At 42.2% G+C, this 18,512-nt stretch overlaps 1 protein-coding gene across 4 annotated transcripts in view; it reads left to right on the top strand.

The window, feature by feature from the left end:
* Nucleotides 1-3,326: 3,326 nt before the first annotated feature.
* The window catches only part of GAK (cyclin G associated kinase), a 94,380-nt gene continuing 79,194 nt past the window's right edge, over nt 3,327-18,512 (top strand). For all 4 annotated transcript variants that reach the window (XM_063129114.1, XM_063129116.1, XM_063129117.1 and 1 more), the window contains exon 1: nt 3,327-3,493. In XM_063129114.1, the coding sequence (XP_062985184.1) occupies nt 3,352-3,493 (142 nt within the window). In that variant the 5' untranslated portion in view covers nt 3,327-3,351. The remainder of the gene's footprint in view (nt 3,494-18,512) is intronic.

The raw sequence follows: 18,512 nt of genomic DNA on the forward strand, positions 1-18,512 counted from the left end.
ATAGACTGTTAAAATGCTGGGAGAATAAAAAGGTCTTCACCTGGCATCTAAAAGCATATAATGTAGGTGCCAAGCGAACCTCCTTAGGGAGTTCATTGCACAGCCGGGGTGCCACAGCAGAGAAGGCCCTCCTCCTGGTAGCCACCTGCCTCACTTCCTTTGGCAGGGGCTTGCGGAGAAGGACCCCTGAGGATGACCTTAAGGTCCGGGTGGGTACATATGGGAGGATGCCGTGTTGCTTTGTTGAGAAGATCAGAAGGGTACAGCTGCTTATAGCAGACAATGGAGAATTCGAGGACTTCATCGAATCTGTAAACGTCTAGGAAAGTGTCTCTCCCACCGCACCAGAAGGAAAGATGCTCTTTCACACTCAGGTCTTCTTTCTGTCTTTTGCCTGATCTCTTTTAAAGTTGTCCAAGTTGGTGGCCCTCACTACATATTCCATAGTTTAACTACCTGTTGTGTGAAGAAAACAGTAATTTAAGGTGCAATCCTACGCATGTTTAGACAGGAAAAAGTCCTACAACTCTTACAGTTCCCCATTCAGCCATGCTGGCTGGCTATTGCTGGGAGTTGTACAGCATTTTTCTGTTTAAACATGTATAGGATTGCACCCTTAAACAGCACCCACACTTATTTGAGAGTAGAATCATAGAACAGTCGAGTTGGAAGGGGCCTATAAGGCCATTGAGTCCAACCCCCTGCTCAATGAAGGAATCCCCCTTAAAGCATACCTGACAGATGGTTGTCCAGCTTCCTCTTGAATGCCTCTAGTGTGGGGGAGCCCACAACCTCCCTAGGTAACTGGTTCCATTGTCGCACTGCTCTAACAGGAAGTTTTCGTGATGTCCAACCGGAATCTGGCTTCCTGTAACTTGAGCCCATTATTCCATGTCCTGCACCCTGGGAGGACCGAGAAGAGATCCTGGCCCTCCTCTGTGTGACACCTTTTAAGTACTTGTTAGCTTTATTGAACTCAGTGGGGCTTATTTCTGATTATACAAGTATAGGATTGCACTCTTAAAGCGTTTATTAGAGAACCGTTTTATGAACTGTCATCTTCTAGATCTTTATTGGTGAAATTTAAAGTTACAGTTTTTTTAAAAAAATATTTTATATACCACCTTCTACCCCCAAAGAGTCTCAATGTGGTTTATAGAAAAATAAATCAAAACAATCAGTTTTCAGGCCTTCACTGAAATAGTAGCATGCAGCGCACATGTTATCAAGATGCATACAGCAGAACGATGACATAATAGGATACACAAATATTTTGGTAACTATGTCCCCGTGTTGTCTCTATTACAACACTGAAATAATCACAGCCGTATTGAAAGCAGACAGCAAAAGATAATCCACATAAAACATATAAATGGACTTAAATTGCCTCTTCCATCGCCCACAGCAAGTACTCCCAGATCCAAAGCCAGTCCTCATTTGAATGCAGATGTGCATTCCCTGGCATGCAATCATAACGCGTTCATCATTTGAGCAGCACAACCCTAAACAGGTGGATTCAGGAAGATGGCTCTCTTAAGTTCCTTTCCTTTTCATTTATTATATTTCTATATCGTCCAATAGCTAAAGCTCTCTGGGCAGTTGACAAAGATTAAAAGTAATTAAAATATATTATAAAAAGCATTTACACACAAACCAGTAAACAGCTCAGAGACATACATATATCTAGAACAATTTTAAGCAATCAACAACAACAGGACCTGATTTAAAAGTTCAGTGGGATTTATTCCCTAATAAGTGTACCTAGGATTGCAGTAAATATTATTATTATTATTATTATTATTATTATTATTATTATTATTTATATAGCACCATCAATGTACATGGTGCTGTACAGAGTAAAACAGTAAATAGCAAGACTCTGCCGCATAGGCTTACAATCTAATAAAATCATAGTAAAACAATAAGGAGGGGAAGAGAATGCCAACAGGTACAGGGAAGGGTAAGCAGGCACAGGGTAGGGAAAAACTAACAGTAGAAAGTAACAGTAGAAGTCTGCACAACATCAAGTTTTAAAAGCTTTAGGAAAAAGAAAAGTTTTTAGTTGAGCTTTAAAAGCTGTGGTTGAACTTGTAGTTCTCAAATGTTCTGGAAGAGCGTTCCAGGCGTAAGGGGCAGCAGACGAAAATGGACGAAGTCGAGCAAGGGAAGTAGAGGCCCTTGGGCAGGCGAGAAACATGGCATCAGAGGAGCGAAGAGCAAGTCCCTCTTTTGTAGAAGTTACTTCCGAGTAAACATGCAAGGATTGTCCTGTAGCTGTGTACACTGGAGGAGGCGCAGTCAAACCAGTAGCTACTCTTAAGGTTCAATCCTAGGTATGTTTAAACTAGGGAAAGGAGGACAGGGCTCCTGTATTTTTAACAGTTGTATAGAAAAGGGCATTTCAGCAGGTGTCGTTTGTATGCATGCAGCACCTGGTGAAATTCCCTCTTCATCACAACAGTTAAAGCTGCAGGGCCCTGCCTAGCATGACCAGATACAAAGGAGGGCAGGGCTCCTGCAGCTTTAACTGTTGTCATGAAGAGGGGATTTATTTATTTATTATTTATTTATTACATTTTTATACCGCCCAATAGCCGAAGCTCTCTGGGCGGTTCACAAAAATTAAAACCATGAAGAGCACAAAAACAACCAACAAATTTAAAACACAAATACAAAATACAATATAAAAAGCACTGCCAGAATAAAACCACAACATGCTGCCTGCATACAAACGACACCTGCTGAAATTCCCCTTTCAATACAACTGGTAAAGATACAGAAGCTCTGTTCTCCTTTTCCATATGGTCACCCTATCTAAACAGAAAAAAAGTCCTACATCTCTCAGCATTCCCCAGCCAATATGTCTAAACATACATACATACATACATACATACATATAGCGTGCACAGGATTGTGCCTTTAACGTTTAGCAAAATTCTACAGGGTTTTTTCCTCCTTCAAAAGCGACGCCGCTCGGCAACCGCGGCGAATCGTGTCCAAGGGCAGCTTTCGCTCTAGTGCCCGAAGTTCAGGCCGAGAGTCGGCTCTCACCTTTTCCTATCTCTCCGGGCACAGAGAGTGGGGGGGATGCTCTGGGGGCGGGGCGATAAGGTGGAAGTGGGCGGGGCGTCTCGGTTTCCTTCTCTGACGAACAACGTTGGCGGAAATGGTTTCGATGTGGGTGAGAAGAGGAGGACCGGGGGCAGAGTACGGTGGCCGGGGAGGGTTAGACTTAGTGGCGTGAGCGGCAGTAGTGGGAGCGGCAGGAGGAACCGGCCTGGCTCGGCTGGCCAGCTCGCCCCTTTCCCTGCCCGACCCACCCGCGTCCCGGCTGCGCCTGGCGGAGCGGTCATGTCGCTGCTGCAGTCGGCACTGGAGTTCCTGGCCGGGCCCGGCTCCTTGGGTGCCGCCAGCCGAGACCAAAATGACTTCGTGGGGCAGGTGGTGGAGATGGGGGACATGAAGCTGCGGATCAAGAAGGTCATCGCCGAAGGTGTGTGGGGCGGGGGCGCCGGAGGAGGAGGTGGGAGAGAAACGCTTCGGGGGTGGGGGGTGCGCACCGGGCATAGGGCGATGAACCAGTGACCCCAGGTGCTTTCTCAAAGTCCAGCACATCCTCTTCCTCCTTCTCCATCCTCCTCCCTCCCACTTCTTCCTTTAGCAATGCCTCTTTTATTTATTTTAATTTATTTAAAACATTTGTATCCTGCTCTATATCATTAGGATCGCAGGGCGGCGTACAGATAAAAGCCTATGGCATAAAACGATAAATATACACAGCTCAAAACAAATTAAACCATGAGCCAGGTTAAAACAATATGTAATTTAAAAGCAGTAAAAACAATTAAAACAGTTAAAACAATGCCATCTTAGTGAATTTTTACCATGCTCTCTCTCTCTCTCTCTCTCTCTCTCTCACACACACACACACACACACACACACACAGTAGTAAATCAATATAAAAATATATGCCCAAAGGCTATCTATCAATAAAAATAACACAATAGCAATAATAAAGGGAGTAAATCAGCTATTGCACCTGCTTTTATTTATTTATTTTATTTAAAACATTTGTATCCTGCCCTATATCACTAGGAACTCAGGGCGGCGTACAGATAAAATCACACAACATAAAACAATAAATATACACAGGTAAAAAATCAAATTAAACCATGAATGAAGTTGCTTTGCCACCTTTCACTTCTTAACTTTTAATAAACACTCATTTTAATTATTGGCAAAGTCATTAGGAACTGTACAAGAACAGTTGCGGGTCTTGCCTCCTGGGTTTCCAAATTTAGCAAAACAGGTTAGGGAAGGGCCAAGAAGGCAAGGCCAATGACCGCAGTGTCTAGCAGATGAAGTTTTTCCCTGGTAGGGAGTTAACATAAAATGGTTAAAATGGCTGGGAACAGGGCCTTAAAAAAAAAAAAAGAAGAAGTGGCAAATATATATCAGATAGGTTTGTTTTGTTGTTCGTTTGTTTTTGGTGGTTTCATGGTATATTACAACCTAACAGCTGTGGTTAGAGTTTCCCTTTCTGGAATTCTTTATCTTCACATTGCTTCCATTGTCAAAAAGATGCTATTGATTTCTGGAACTGTATAAAGGGTTGCCAACTTTTTTCTGCCTTCTGTGTCTAATAATTTCATAGTAATTAAGTAATTGACCATGCTGACTCAGGCTGATGAGAGATGTAGTCCAAAATATCTGGAAGGCACCAGTTTGCCTATCCCTGAGTAAAAACCATTCCTTTTAGTGAATGGTTATGGGTAAAGTAAGAAGCAGGCAACAACTACCCACAGTTTGCTTTATCCAGTGAGTGTTATTCTAGGATCATTAACATGGAGCATAAATGGTGTGATTTGTGTTACTTGTGTTTTAGAAGTTTCAACATGCAAAGGCGTTCCAGATGTACCTAAATGTAGGAGTAGTTATTTTGATGTATGTACTTGAGTTTGGAAGGCAGCCTCGGAAGTTAACGCATATATGTGCATGTACCAAAAGAGGCACCTGATATGTACACATGTCTCGGAGCTTCTGTATGCTATGGCTTCCAAACCCAAATGCAGATATGGCGACAATGGCAGTAACGTGACATTGACAAATAAGTCAGGTCTTTATGTTTTCCTCATGGTCTGTGGTGACTGACAAGAGTCCATCTAGGGCATTGCTGTTTCTCTGTTTCAAGGTTTGGTGGTTGTAACTGTGAACGTAGCCCTGTCTGAAGTAGAGGTGTTCTGAATAATTAACTGTTTTCTCCATTTAGTTCTTGTTTAAGTTTTTAAACATCTTTGTTGGTGAAATGTGGACTTCAGACATCAATCTTGAAGTTGGATTGCAGGGGCACCGTATTCCCCCTCCACCCAATACACTTCTATAGTAATGTCTTATTGTTGGGAAAACTTTTTTTCTCCCTCTCTTCTACTAGTATGTTAGTTGCTCTGGTGCGTGGTCTTGGGTGCATTTGTTCCACAGTCGCCGATTTGATGACTGACCTTATAAGTGTCCAACGATGCAACTATTCTCCCCACCCCCGTGCCTTGCTGCGTTCTGCCAGTTTTAAAGTTATAATTTTGTATTTTAGAGGCTTGGTGCTTGCTGCATAAATGCAGGAGTGTTTATCTTATAAAAACAAACAAAAATTATGCCAGCAAGGTCTCTCACAGGTTCAGTGACTTAAGTTTTGTTAGTTATGTGCTCCTTCCTTCTTGTACCAAAGCACCTGCCTCTTCCCTTCCCTCAACCCAGACTTTTTATTGAAAAAGTGATGAACCTGATCCTAAACTCCTCACCCCATATTGAGAGGGATCTATCTTTAATGATGGCCTAAAAATATTGTAAATAAATTAAGCCGGGAAAAGGCCCTGTGCTGTTACCTTTCCACCAGCTTCAAAAGGACAACCTTGCAAAGGCTAAAATGGGGTTGGGGCAAGCTTTGATCAATTGGACAAGCCCCAAGACTTAACCTGTGTTACTAGTCCTTGTCCACTTGTGCATTTGGACTTAACGTTTGCTAGATTTGTGAAGATACCTCTGTGAAAGTGAACTGTCCCAAGTGGCTTAAGCAGAAAGTTAATGAAAAATAGCTAGTTAACTATCAAAGATGCTCCAGATGGCCAGACTGCTTAGCAAGCACTGTGTCCAGAACAAGACCACCTCCCCCCATCAGACATGCCTTTTACAACAGAAGTATTGCTTCTGATCCATTTGTATGGATGGACAACCAAGGCCACTATTTATGTGTGACCACATGTAGATCCACACTGTCATTCGTGTCAAGATATATTTAGCATGTTCAATAAAACTCAGATGAGCATTACAACGCAGTTGGGAATATCCATCCAGAAGTGCATTTTGAATACATGTCAACAATGCCTTATAATTCGTGTAAGTGAATCTGCCTTGCTTCACTTGCATGATTTATGTAGGGTAGATGACAGCCTGTAATCTTGAATGTTGACTTTAGTAGTCTTCTGTTGGTATTAGGTATGTTTCCTGTCCTGGGTCAGAAAGGGCTAATGGGGACGAGAATATATTGGTGTCAAATTTCTAATCTTACGCTGAGGGTTTTTTTTGGGGTGGTCTTCTGATCATGAACAGTTCTCATCTGCTGAATTATTTCTAATTGGGGCACTGTTAAAACTAAAATACTCTGCTTCTAATGTCTGTTAACAACATTGTCACAGTGGCCTGGTTCAGACAACACGCTAAACCATGCTGCTTAACCACAAAATAGTTAATAGAATACGTTAAGGTTAATACATTCCCTTAACCATTTTGTGGTTAAGCAGCATGGTTTAGCATGTTGTCTGAACCAGGCCAGTGTAAGCCTTGTGGTTCACAGCCATGAGGAAGTGTTGCCTGTGCTCTGTGGTACTCTTTTGATTCTCATGAGGAGCAATAGGTCTGGCTGGTTGTGCCAGCTGAACTGTGTATGCACCCCTCAAGCAGGGATGGGCAGAGGGTAACCTCAGCACGGATGCAGGCCCCAAAGCTGATAGATCTGTTCACTCTTTCCCCACTTCATAGTTCTAGTCACAAGAAAATATTTTTATGTTTGTAAGAGGAAAAGTCACAAAAACAGAGGATCAGCTTCAGTTGCAGGATAGGCATTAAATGTAGAAAAAGCCTCACAAATTGATGCGATTCCAAATATGTTTCAAAGGATTTACCTTGGAGATTTTTTTTTTCAATATTTCTTATTTAAAAATTGCTTGGGACAAAATGTTTTGCAGAACCATGCCAAAGCAGAGGCAAAATTTTTGTTCTAAGCAATTTTTGTTTTAGAATACCGAAATGTTTCTCATGGCAAATAGTACTTCGAAATCAATTGGGGACCAAACCAAAGTTGTGCAGTTGCATTTGTGGACGAATATAAGGGATAACGTGTAAATTTCTTGTTAACATCACTTTGGGGAGGGTCGATAGTTATCCAGACATTTATTATTTAGCCCTTAATACTAGATGGCATTGTCTTGACTGGGGAACCCAACTACTCATGAAGGAATCGGACTGTGGTTCTCCAGAAAGTTTGCAAATCACAAAAATAAGATGACGATGATGTATATTAGCACTTGGGACATAGTAACTGGGTGGGGGGGTGCATAAGTAAAATAAGTAATGGAGTGAGATTGTATTATAGACCAACAACATAGTTTATTAGTTGTAGAAGTGGATGCTTATTACCGCGTGGGTAAGTGAAATAGAAGTGTGTTACTGTTGAGGAAGAATGGGACAAGCTAGGAGTTCTTTGGGTTGTTGTTTTTTAAAATGAAATGTTGCTTTAATGTAACCTTTCCAGAAATGTTTTCAGGTTTCTTGGTTTTTCTAATGTATTGTTTACATGCTCTAAACATGGAAGTTGCCTGCTTCTAATAAACTACCACATTAGGGAGAGAGGAAACGTTTTATTAGTGTGGGTGGGTTTTACTTAGAAATGTGATTCCCCTACCTGTGATATAAAGTGGTATTGTCCAGAATTCTTTCACCCTTTTCTGTGTCAGGCATGGAAGAATGCTCAAGTTGTTTAAAAACGGCTGAGTCACAAGTTACGTCACAAAGGCTGGGTGTAAATGTCAGGTTGACTGTGCTTATGCTTATTGTTTTGTGAAGTGAGGTGACAAAACTTGAAGATTGGAAAAAATGGTGTCATCCATGCTGGAGCTGCCCCCTTATCTCAGCCAGCAGAATCATCATATTTGAAAAAATGGCATATTGAGGTATGTGGCCGTTCAGTTTGAAGACTTGAAAATCTAGAATGAAAAACAAAGGTGTTAAAATAAAAACAAAACATCTGTACATGTAACTTCTCTAATCCATCCTTCCCCAAACTTTTGACTTCCGGCTGTTTTAGACTACAATTTGCATCTTCCCCAACCATTAGTCTGTGGCTGATGGAAGTTGTTGTCCAAAGCCTCTGCAGGACAGCAGGTTAGGGAAATCTGCTCTAATATGTGCAAAGGCTACTGCTTTATCTGAAATCGCTCTTGTTTTATACATTGGAATATCCTTTATGATTGGGGATTGCAGATTTGGTATGAGGGTGAGAACATAAGAACAATGGAAGTCCCATCCTGGATCAGACCAAGGGTCCATCTAGTCCAGCACTCTGTTCACACAGTGGCCAGCCAGCCATCGACCAGGGATGAACAAACAGGACATGGTGCAACAGCACCCTCCCACCCATGTTCCCCAGCAACTGGTGCACACAGCCTTACTGCCTCGAATACTGGCGATAGCACACAGCCATCAGGGCTAGTAGCCATTGATAGCCTTTGCCTCCAGGAACTTATCCAACCCCCTTTTAAAGTCATCTAGATTGGTGGCCATCACTACATCCTGTGGTAGTGAGTTCCATAACTTAACTATGTGCTGTGTGAAGAAATACTTCCTTTTATTTGTTCTGGATCTCCCACCAATCAGTTTCATGGGATGACCCCGGGTTCTAGTATTTTGAGAGAGGGAGAAAATATTTTAAAAATCCATGTGGGAGTAAAAATGCCTGCCTCTGCTGCCTTTGTGGTGAGTTTCCATAACAGGTATCCCTGGGTTTTGCTTCTGGCTGTCTCGGGCTCAGTGCAGATACTGTTCTTCTGGTCCCTAGCCCCTCTCAGCTTTCTCCTCTCTTTCCTCAAGATGGCCTTAACCATGGCCAAGAGTGAATCTGGCTAGCATTTGCCGGGGTAGGCAAACCAGCTTCAGACACTGGTTATGATGGGAATGCTGGTTAACCTTAATCATAGTTAAGGACAGTGGAAATTTAACCCTGAACTGTGGCAACTTTCAATCAGTGCAGATGTAACCCGAACACCCCTCGTTTTCTCCCACAAGATTATTATTATTATTATTATTATTATTATTATAATTTATAAAGCACCATCAATGTACATGGTGCTGTACAGAGTAAAACAGTAAATAGCAAGACCCTGCCGCATAGGCTTATATTCTAATAAAATCATAGTAAAACAATAAGGAGGGGAAGAGAATGCAAACAGGCACAAGGTAGGGTAAAACTAACAGTATAAAGTCCGGCTAGGCTGCCAAGGGCTAGTTAAAGCTGAGTGAAACTTTCAATCGGGGCTTTGGGGATGGCAGCATTTCTTATTCTTTAAACATACTTGCATGGCTGGCTAGAATAAAGAAAACTAAAGCAATTACTCTGAAAGTTACTGGTGCTCTTTGTGCAAAGCTTGACTGAGTAATTGCAATTGAAAAAGGCTAATAGTCAGGGGGCTTTACAGTCCATTCTTTGGACTGCAAGCAAAGGACACTCTCAGCTTTAGTTAGGCAAATGCTATGCTCTGACATTTGGATAAAACTGGACAAAAGCGTAGATAATGTGGAAGGATAGGAAGGGTGCTGACTTGGGATGGATGTAGAATGTAGTGCCTGAATTTGCTTTGCTTTCCCCCTTCCTCCTCCCTCCCAATCCCCTTTCCTTTTGTGTCATGTTCTTTACATTGTAAGCCTGTGGGCAGGGACTGTCAAGAAATATTTTTGTAAGCTGCCGTGAGAGCCTTTTTTGGCTGAAGGGCGGGATAAAAATGCTTAACTAAATAAATAATAAATAAATAAATGAGAAACAACAGCTATAACTTTAAAGTGTCCTCTTTCAGTGTGCTCCTTCAAACTTTCTCAGCACCTCACTGAACTACAATTCCCAAGGCTGTGCTCTTAGAAACATAGATGAGACAGCTGCCGTGAGAATCCGTATCAACCTTCTATAACACTGTGCCCTCTACATGTTTTGACTACAATAACCATCATCCCTGATTATTGGCCGTGCTGTTTGGGACTGATGGAAATTGTATCTGGAGGGCACGATGTTGGGGAAGGGTGATCTGTACAGCACTTTTCCGAAGGCTAAACGCTCTGGGAGCTCTTTAACTCAATAATCCTGCATTATTACTCGCTAGTACTTGTAGCTGGAACTCATACTGCAGGTACAGTGTGTTGCAATTTTATGGAAAAAAATGCAGTAAGTTTTCTTAAAACAATTCAGGAAGAAGGAATTGATGATTCATAATCAAATGCTGCAGTGGCTCACTCTACAAAGGATGTGACACTGACAGTTTAAATGCGTTGGGAACATGCTAATTAGTGGAAGCATACCTAAATGATAGGACACTTCAACCTTACTGTGATGATATATATGTCTTCTGGGACTACAATGGGAGATGCAGCCAAATGGATGGCCATAGCAAGCCAACATGCCATAGCAGCCTAGAACTTAATGTGCTATCTAGAACCTTTGGGTGATTAGCTGGGGCTTGATCCTCCTATTCTTGTTGATTGTCTAGGACTGCAGAAACAGATAAAAGATTAATGGCGTACTTATCTGTTGTGTGTGTTCTATTTCGATAAGCAGAGAAGGATGGATCCTGAGGGGCTTTTGAGATTTTGTTGTCATTGGTTGAAATCCATTAAAGATGCAGTGGTCTCTCCATAAAGAGACTGATGTGGGATCCTAACTTTAGTGGACCAAATATTTCTGAAGGGCACCTTTTGCTTTTGAACATTGCACACAAATGCGTTGATTTGAACAAAACGATGGAATTGTGTAGGCGTTGTCTTTCTGGATCAGAGTAAGGTCCATCTAATCCAGCGTCATGTTGGCAATGGTAGCCAGCCAGATACTTCTGGGAAGCTTACAATCAGAGCATGAAGGCAATTGTCACCTACTGTTGACTTTTCCTCAGCCTCGTGGAATACAATTTCTAAACACGTATGCTCTAATTAGGAAACATGCATTGATTCTCGAAGCATATATTTGTCTAATACCCCTATAAAGTTTAGGACGCAATCCTATGCATGTTTAGACAGAAAAAAAGTCCTATAACTCCCAGCATTCCCCACCAAGCCATGCTGGCGGAATGCTGAGAGTTGTATGACTTTTCCCCCCTGTCTAAACATGTAAGGCATTGTGCCCTTAGACAATTGTCCAAGCTAATAGTTGTGGCAATGAATTGCATACATTGAACTTGTATTCTGTGAAATAGTATTTGTTGGTCCTGAACCTAAGAACATTATTTTTAAAATTCAACACCCCTGAATTCTAGCACTGTGCAGGCCTATCCAGTAGAATTTTAGGATACTTTTAGTATGCTTTTAGGATGTTTTTAACAGAGTATACTATGTTTTTAATCAGTATTTTATGTATTTTATGCTTGCTGTTGTTTCCTGCCTCGATGAGAGGCGGGTAAGAAAATTATTATTATTATTATTATTATTATTATTATTATTATATAAGAGAGGTTCTAATCATTTTAACCATCTAGAAACAGGAATTCAGCATGAGACCACGGTTCCTACAGAACTGAAGGCGAAACATGTTTTATTGAAATAAACAGTCTCCGGGGTTTCTCTGTGTCAACCTTCTCCAACTTGATGTGTTGGACTACCACTCTACTCGTCCTCAGCCATCATAGCTGGGGGATGATAGGGGTTGCAGTCTAATGCTTTGTACATCATTATAGACTCTTTCAGGTATCCTGCAATATTTTAGCTACCATGTTTTCTCAACATGGTGGCAACACAAAATGTTCTCTTTGAATGTGGATCTTCCTCTTAACTAAACCTGAGTTCAGGCGATTATTGAGGGAAGGCAATTGAAATAGTTCATTGGGAGAAAATTCCCCGTATGATCCCTTGAAAACGCACAAGTACTATTTAGCTGCGTTTCGGTGTTTTGTTATATTAGACTAAGAATTTGAACCCTGGTTTGAATAAGGAGCATGAGTTGAGACGGCGTTACTTAAGCCTCTTAATAACCCCACATTCTCCAGTTTAAGCTACTTGGCATAATACAGAAGGTTGGAATCTGAAGTGAGTTTTAACAAATGTGAGAAACATTGCAGCTTGCATGTTAAGTAGCTGAATGAATCTCATAAATTATTCTATTGCTGTGAGGTGAAACTTTTTTAAGTTCCCAGGGAACATCTGTTGTATGCTATCACCCTATCTTAAGGGAGCCCCACAACTAACACTGAGAGATTTAAGGCTACATTTCTCTTCACTGGAAGAAAGTCTTACAGGACAAAGAGTTTTCCCAGGGTAGGGGTAAGAGATTTCATGCCTGCTGTAGTTTCCTGAGAGCTGGGCGCACTTCCTTTTATTACAGAGACATTTTCCTTGGAAGTCACACAAGTGGACACTCAGCAGAGGATAGAAACAACTCCAGTCAATTTCAAGTCTCTTTGCCTATTGTACTTACACTGTTGCCAGCTGCAGGGAAGGTCTGTCTTCACCTTTTCCCCTCAACGTGGGTTTGACTTTCCTTGACGACACCACAGTCAATTCTCCTTGGAACTCCACAGCACATTATGTGCGCTTTAGTGTGTGTTTAGGGCTGGGACAGTATTTAAAATTCTCTCTGCCAACATTTAAATTTCTGGATAACGTGGCACACTCTCTCCCTGATTCATACCCCATGCATACTTTTGTTTGCTGAGTGAAGTGAGTCCTTAGGGTTTCTCTCAAGAGTTCAGTGTTCTCTGTAACTAGGCTATGAAAAACTTGCAGGGCGCCTGCCCTGTGAGTTCGTTGAAGACTGCTCAGCTAGCCCTGGCCGGTCCGGCTGAGCACTTGGCAATACGCAAGTCTGGGGCCTCCTGAATTGCGCACTTTCTGGAGGCCCTGGAAAGCGTGCTTTGCCTCCCCCACCCCCGGCATGCCCATCGTGGGAGAGGCAAAGCGCACTTTCCGGGTCTCTGGGAATCTGTGCAGTTTCTGGAGGCCTGAAAAGTGCACTTCTCTGCCCGCGCCCAAGCCAATCGAGGCCTGAAATGGCCTCTTAAGGCAAGTGTTAAGAGGCCCTTTCAGGCACTGATCGGTGCGGGAGGGGTGGAGGAGAAGTTTTCCCCTTCTACTCTAATGGTAGCCACCATTAAAGTAGAAGGGAAAAACCCTCCTCCTCTTCTCCCTCCTGCCAATGGGGGCCTTAAAGGCCCTGTTAATAGGGCCTTTAACACACCCATTGGCGGCGGGGGTGGGTGGGGGAAGAGAAACACAATTTCCCCAAGTGTGAGGAAATTGTGTATTTGCTCCTTTCTCCCTCCACTAGAGTGGAGGGAGAATATATACAATTTCCTCAGCCTTGGAGAAATTGCGTATTTCCCCCTGCTGTGTAAATGGTGGCCGCCCTCCATTAACACAGTGTGGAAAAGGATAAAGGGCCTGTGCAGGTCACGGGGGATGTGAGTTACGCTTGGACCTGCACCCCCTTGGTCTTACAGCAGCCAAGGTGCCAAAATCCGCTGGGTGCATCCATTGGAGCCCAGGAAGGCCAGACGTGGGGGAGTCCAGCCCTGCCGTAGGCCCAAATGGATTTTCGCCTCATGTCTATCTGTAACTGAAGTTGTAACATGACACCTCTTTTAACTTTGAGGTATCCAATTGATATGTGGTAATATGGCTCAGGATGAAATTCTGTTTTTAAAATTTGAATTACAGCTTGACCTATGTACCTGGGGTGGGTGTGAAGAATTCAAAATATATTGTGTTGAGGTATCTGTCCTGAAGATTGAAATAGCCAAATTAAATGCGAGTGTGCATATTCTGGACGCAGTTCTGCATTTCAAGTTTGTATGCCTGTTTGACTGCTGGCACTGTTTTCGAGGGGGCAAAGTAATCATGGTGGGAGATCCAGGACAAATAAAAGGAAGTACTTCTTCACACAGCGCATAGTTAAAGTATGGAACTCGCTACCACAAGATGTAGTGACGGCCATGAATCTGGATGGCTTTAAAAGGGGGGTGGATAAATTCCTGGAGGCAAAGGCTATCAATGGCTACTAGCCCTGATGGTTGTGTGCTATTTCCAGTAATCGAGGCAATAAGCCTGTGTGCCCCAGTTGCTGGGGAACATGGGTGGGAGGGTGCTGTTGCACCATGTCCTGCATTGTTGGTCCCTGGCCGATGGCTGGTTGGCCACTGTGTGAACAGAGTGCTGGACTAGATGGACCCTTGGCACGGCACTTCTTATATTCTTATGTCATGCAGCAATCCTCTTGAGCGTTCAGAGACAATAATAAAATTTGGTATGTAGATTTCACCTCCATTGAAAGCTCAAGTACCAGTTCAAGCCCTGCTCCCATGTGAGGTGGGGTGCGGGCCAAAGTGGCAAAGGCATTTGCCATGTGATATTTCAAGCAAGACCCTTGAACACCTGTGCTTTGCCAGGTGTAGACCCCTTTGTATACTCCAGAGGGTCGGTTGACTTTTATGTACAGTGTTCACATTTTACAGAAAGGCGCCCTTACAACTGAACTGTTAGAACAGCTCACGTTCCTGCAGAGGTTTAGACATTGTGAACCCCTGACTTCACCACAACCAATTATAGTTGATTGTATGACAGTTAGAGGGGACTCCAAATTTCTCCAGCCAGGGTGACTTTTTGCGGCAAAAAAAAGTGTGAATAAGTAAGCACTTGCATACAGTGCTTAAAAACAATGATGTTCAGTGAAAAAACGTAAGGATCTGTACGAAATAACTCCGGGACAGTTCTGAGCTCCGTTTTTTTAAAGACACTTCTGATGTAGTGAATTGTTAAGTGGCTGCTTCTATTTTGCTTGATAGATAACTAAATGCAGCATAAACTTTTTTTTTTTAAAAAAATTAAAAGCTGTGTAAATGGTTAGGCCATAGATATGAGTGCTTTTTACAGTGAAAAAAAATCTCATTATAAAGTGGTCTTAAACAGTGGAATCAATTATATCATTGGAGTCTGGCTGGTTTAAAGCCTTAAAGCTTTTGTGTGGAATGAAATGGCGGTGTTCTTGAACACAATACAACTTTCAGTATCGCTTGGCATGGGCTGTTCAAGTGCTTTGTGTGAGAAGGGGAGGGACGCTTTTGTGTGGTTAATACTCCCGCTTCATGATAAGCAACCTTGAAAGTTCTGTGGTATTGAATAATCCAATGTTAACATGTTCATTCTTGGAATTATGTGCATTTTTACATTAAAGTTTTAAGGAATCAAATAAACAGCTCATGGATACAGGGAAAGAAATGCTCATTGTGGGTGGTAGGGTTGCGATGCCTAGAGTGAATTTATTTTCTGAGAAATGATTTCATGCCCGAATTTGTAAATCTCTGGATTTCTTTCTAGACACATGGGGTCACTTCTAAACTCGTGTCTTTCTATGTCTTATATTTATTTTCAAGTCTCCAAAGCGGGTAACATTTCCTTCTCGTGCATCTTAGATCTCTCTGGGAGAGGTCTGAACCCAAGGACCAGATCCAACATTGTGCTTGCTTGATAAGGTTGGAGTTTTACATATCTGCTCTGTGACCTAACCCAGCTGGAGACTGAAAGTTGCTTTGGAGTGAGGCCTGGTTGTGGGGTGGGATAGCAAATACCCCAGTGCAGGGAGTGGTTTGGGAATCTTTGATAGGACTAAGTAGGCGTTAAGCCCCCACACCCCTGACTTTTTGCAAGTGTTGATGTCACTGTTTTGGTAGAGAGATTCTGCATACCTTGGTGAACTCATGTATTTGCACCCTTGTGATAGTTAAAATAAAATGTAGTTATTAAACCCATTTAGTCCTGATTCCGACTGTAGGCTCCCTTAGTCTGTGAGCTAAAATATGTATTCATTAAACCTGAAAATCAGGTTCATGCTACTATAACTCATCTCTAACTAAATCTGAAGGATTCGACTTCTGGAGTTTTAAATCCAGAGTTATTGCATGAACTTGATTAACAGGAACAAAATTGTTGCTGGATTTCTATTTGCCTTGGTTTTAGTTGTTCTATACCCGCCCATCAGTAAAAAAAAAGATTCCTAGGGTGGCAGTCGTGTAGTCTCTGGATGAGGGATTGCTACAAGCTCTTCAACTGTTGCTCATGGCTGTGAGGATGCCAGGGGTCTACATTTCGTGGGGCTGCTTGTGTAAGATCCATGTGCCCTTGAAGTGTAAGATTTGACATCTTATTTGTAAAACTGTTGTTAAGCCCCAGCTACTTCGAAAAGTTTGGGCAGCGAGGTTTCATTAAGGACTAGAAAGCTTCAGTGCATGTTAAGGAAACAATGTTCCCTTGTGATCTTCTTTTTCTCTGCTTAGAAAATATTTCCTGAAGCCAAGGTTGATGTTGTGAGTTAGGTGCACCTCCTGGGGTGGTGATGGTGGCGAGGAGGAGAAAAGACAGATCAGGTTGATGTAGCAGGCAATGTGCATCCCTCAGCCCTGAGTAATAAACAGGATGTGGGAACGGTAGCAGCCCCTTGCCCCAAGGCTGAACCATCCATCCACCAGCTTCTCACAGATCAGCCCTATGCAACTTCTCAGTCTGGAAGCAGGCAAACAACTGGAACAGGGCATGGGCCTTAGTTACTAGCACAAAAGATGCTGTATCAAGCATCACACTTGACGCCTGTACTTGGCACATATGATGTATGCAGTTTTTCTGTTGTAAAGTGGGGACCGTCTTGCACATTGGTTATTCCCAACTCTAGTTGCTTTGTGCGTTTGTACGGTAGGGTGACCATATGGAAAGGAGGACAGGGCTCCTGTATCTCTTGACAGTTGTATTGAAAAGGGAATTTCAGCAGGTGTCATTTGTGTGCATGCAGCACCTGATGAAATTCCCTCTTCATCAAAACAGTTAAAGCTGCAGGAGCTATACTAGAGTGACCAGATGCAAAAGAGGGCAGGGCTCCTGCAGCTTTTACTGTTGTAATGAAGAGGGAATTCCACCAGGTGTTGCATGCATACAAATGACACCTGCTGAAATTCCCTTTTCTCTACAATTCTTAACGGTACAGGAGCCCTGTCCTCCTTTTCACATGGTCATCCTAAACTGTGCGGGGGGAGTGGGGGTGGGGTGGGGATTTCCCTGTTGGAGCCAGTGGGGGGTTTCCTGTGGATGCAGATATTAATTCCAGAGAAGGAATTTACCTCAAGGGAGGAAGGGGTTGAATTCACTCTCCACCCCGATCCGGTTAATGCTCTTTTCTTTTTAAAAGTTTTTAAAAAGATGTTAAGACACATATAACATCAAAGATAATTGCCCTCACTCTAACCACTGATAGTTTGGAATACACTATGTGTAAGCTATCCACACACACACACACCAAAAAATTGGGGTTGGTTTGAACCAGGGTGGATTTGATTTAAATCAATTTGATTTAAATCACAATTCAAATCACTACTCAGAAAGATTTGATTTAATCATGTGACTCCCCCCCCCCCCAAAAGTGCACTCTGTTCATTGATTTTTTTTAAAACTTAGCACTTAAGAGGTAACGGGTTGATTCTGTGTACATAGATTTGCAAAGGAACAATGGGATTGTGATCTCTGCAGACACAAATTCACAGTTTTGAGAACTGTAAAACCAAGCATCTGTGATAACATCTTCTAGATAGAAAAAATGCCCAATAATCTTACAGAAACCTCTGGAAGAGCAGGACGTTGTGAATGGATTAATGGAATTCATTTACCAAAAAATTTAAACATTGCATGAATATACAGCCTCATGCTATATAATTAAAAACTGATCGTTAAATAACCTTTGGACTATAATGTATCTTAAATCGAAAGCTATCTTTAGATAGATTTTTCCTCAAAAAGCATTTTATATATATAAAAAATCAATTTAAATAAAAAAAATCCATTTTTTAATTTTTTTTTTAAAAAACATTGGTTTTTATCCACCCTGGTTTGAACCATGGGTTTGTTGAACAGCGTGTTGTCTGAATGCAGTACATTTTCTGCAGGGTGGGTTATTGTGTTGTCTGAACACAGCCAGGGTGTCTTGTTAACCATGCAGTGTGGCTTGTTAACCATCCTGCGCAACCCAACAACAAACCATGGGTTCTCAAGGTGGCTCATTTGAGAAAAATAAGCCACATTGCATGGTTAACGTCCTCTTGGCTGCATTCATATAACATGATTACCCATGGTTCAAAACAACCCACACTCAGCAACTGAGTGTGGGTCAGAGTTTTGCATAAATAGCCCTACTGAAATAAATTTCATGTATCATATGTGCCCAGTACAGGTTGTCAGC

Source organism: Elgaria multicarinata, chromosome 6 (assembly GCF_023053635.1).
Source record: "Elgaria multicarinata webbii isolate HBS135686 ecotype San Diego chromosome 6, rElgMul1.1.pri, whole genome shotgun sequence".
Taxonomy (NCBI): domain Eukaryota; kingdom Metazoa; phylum Chordata; class Lepidosauria; order Squamata; family Anguidae; genus Elgaria; species Elgaria multicarinata.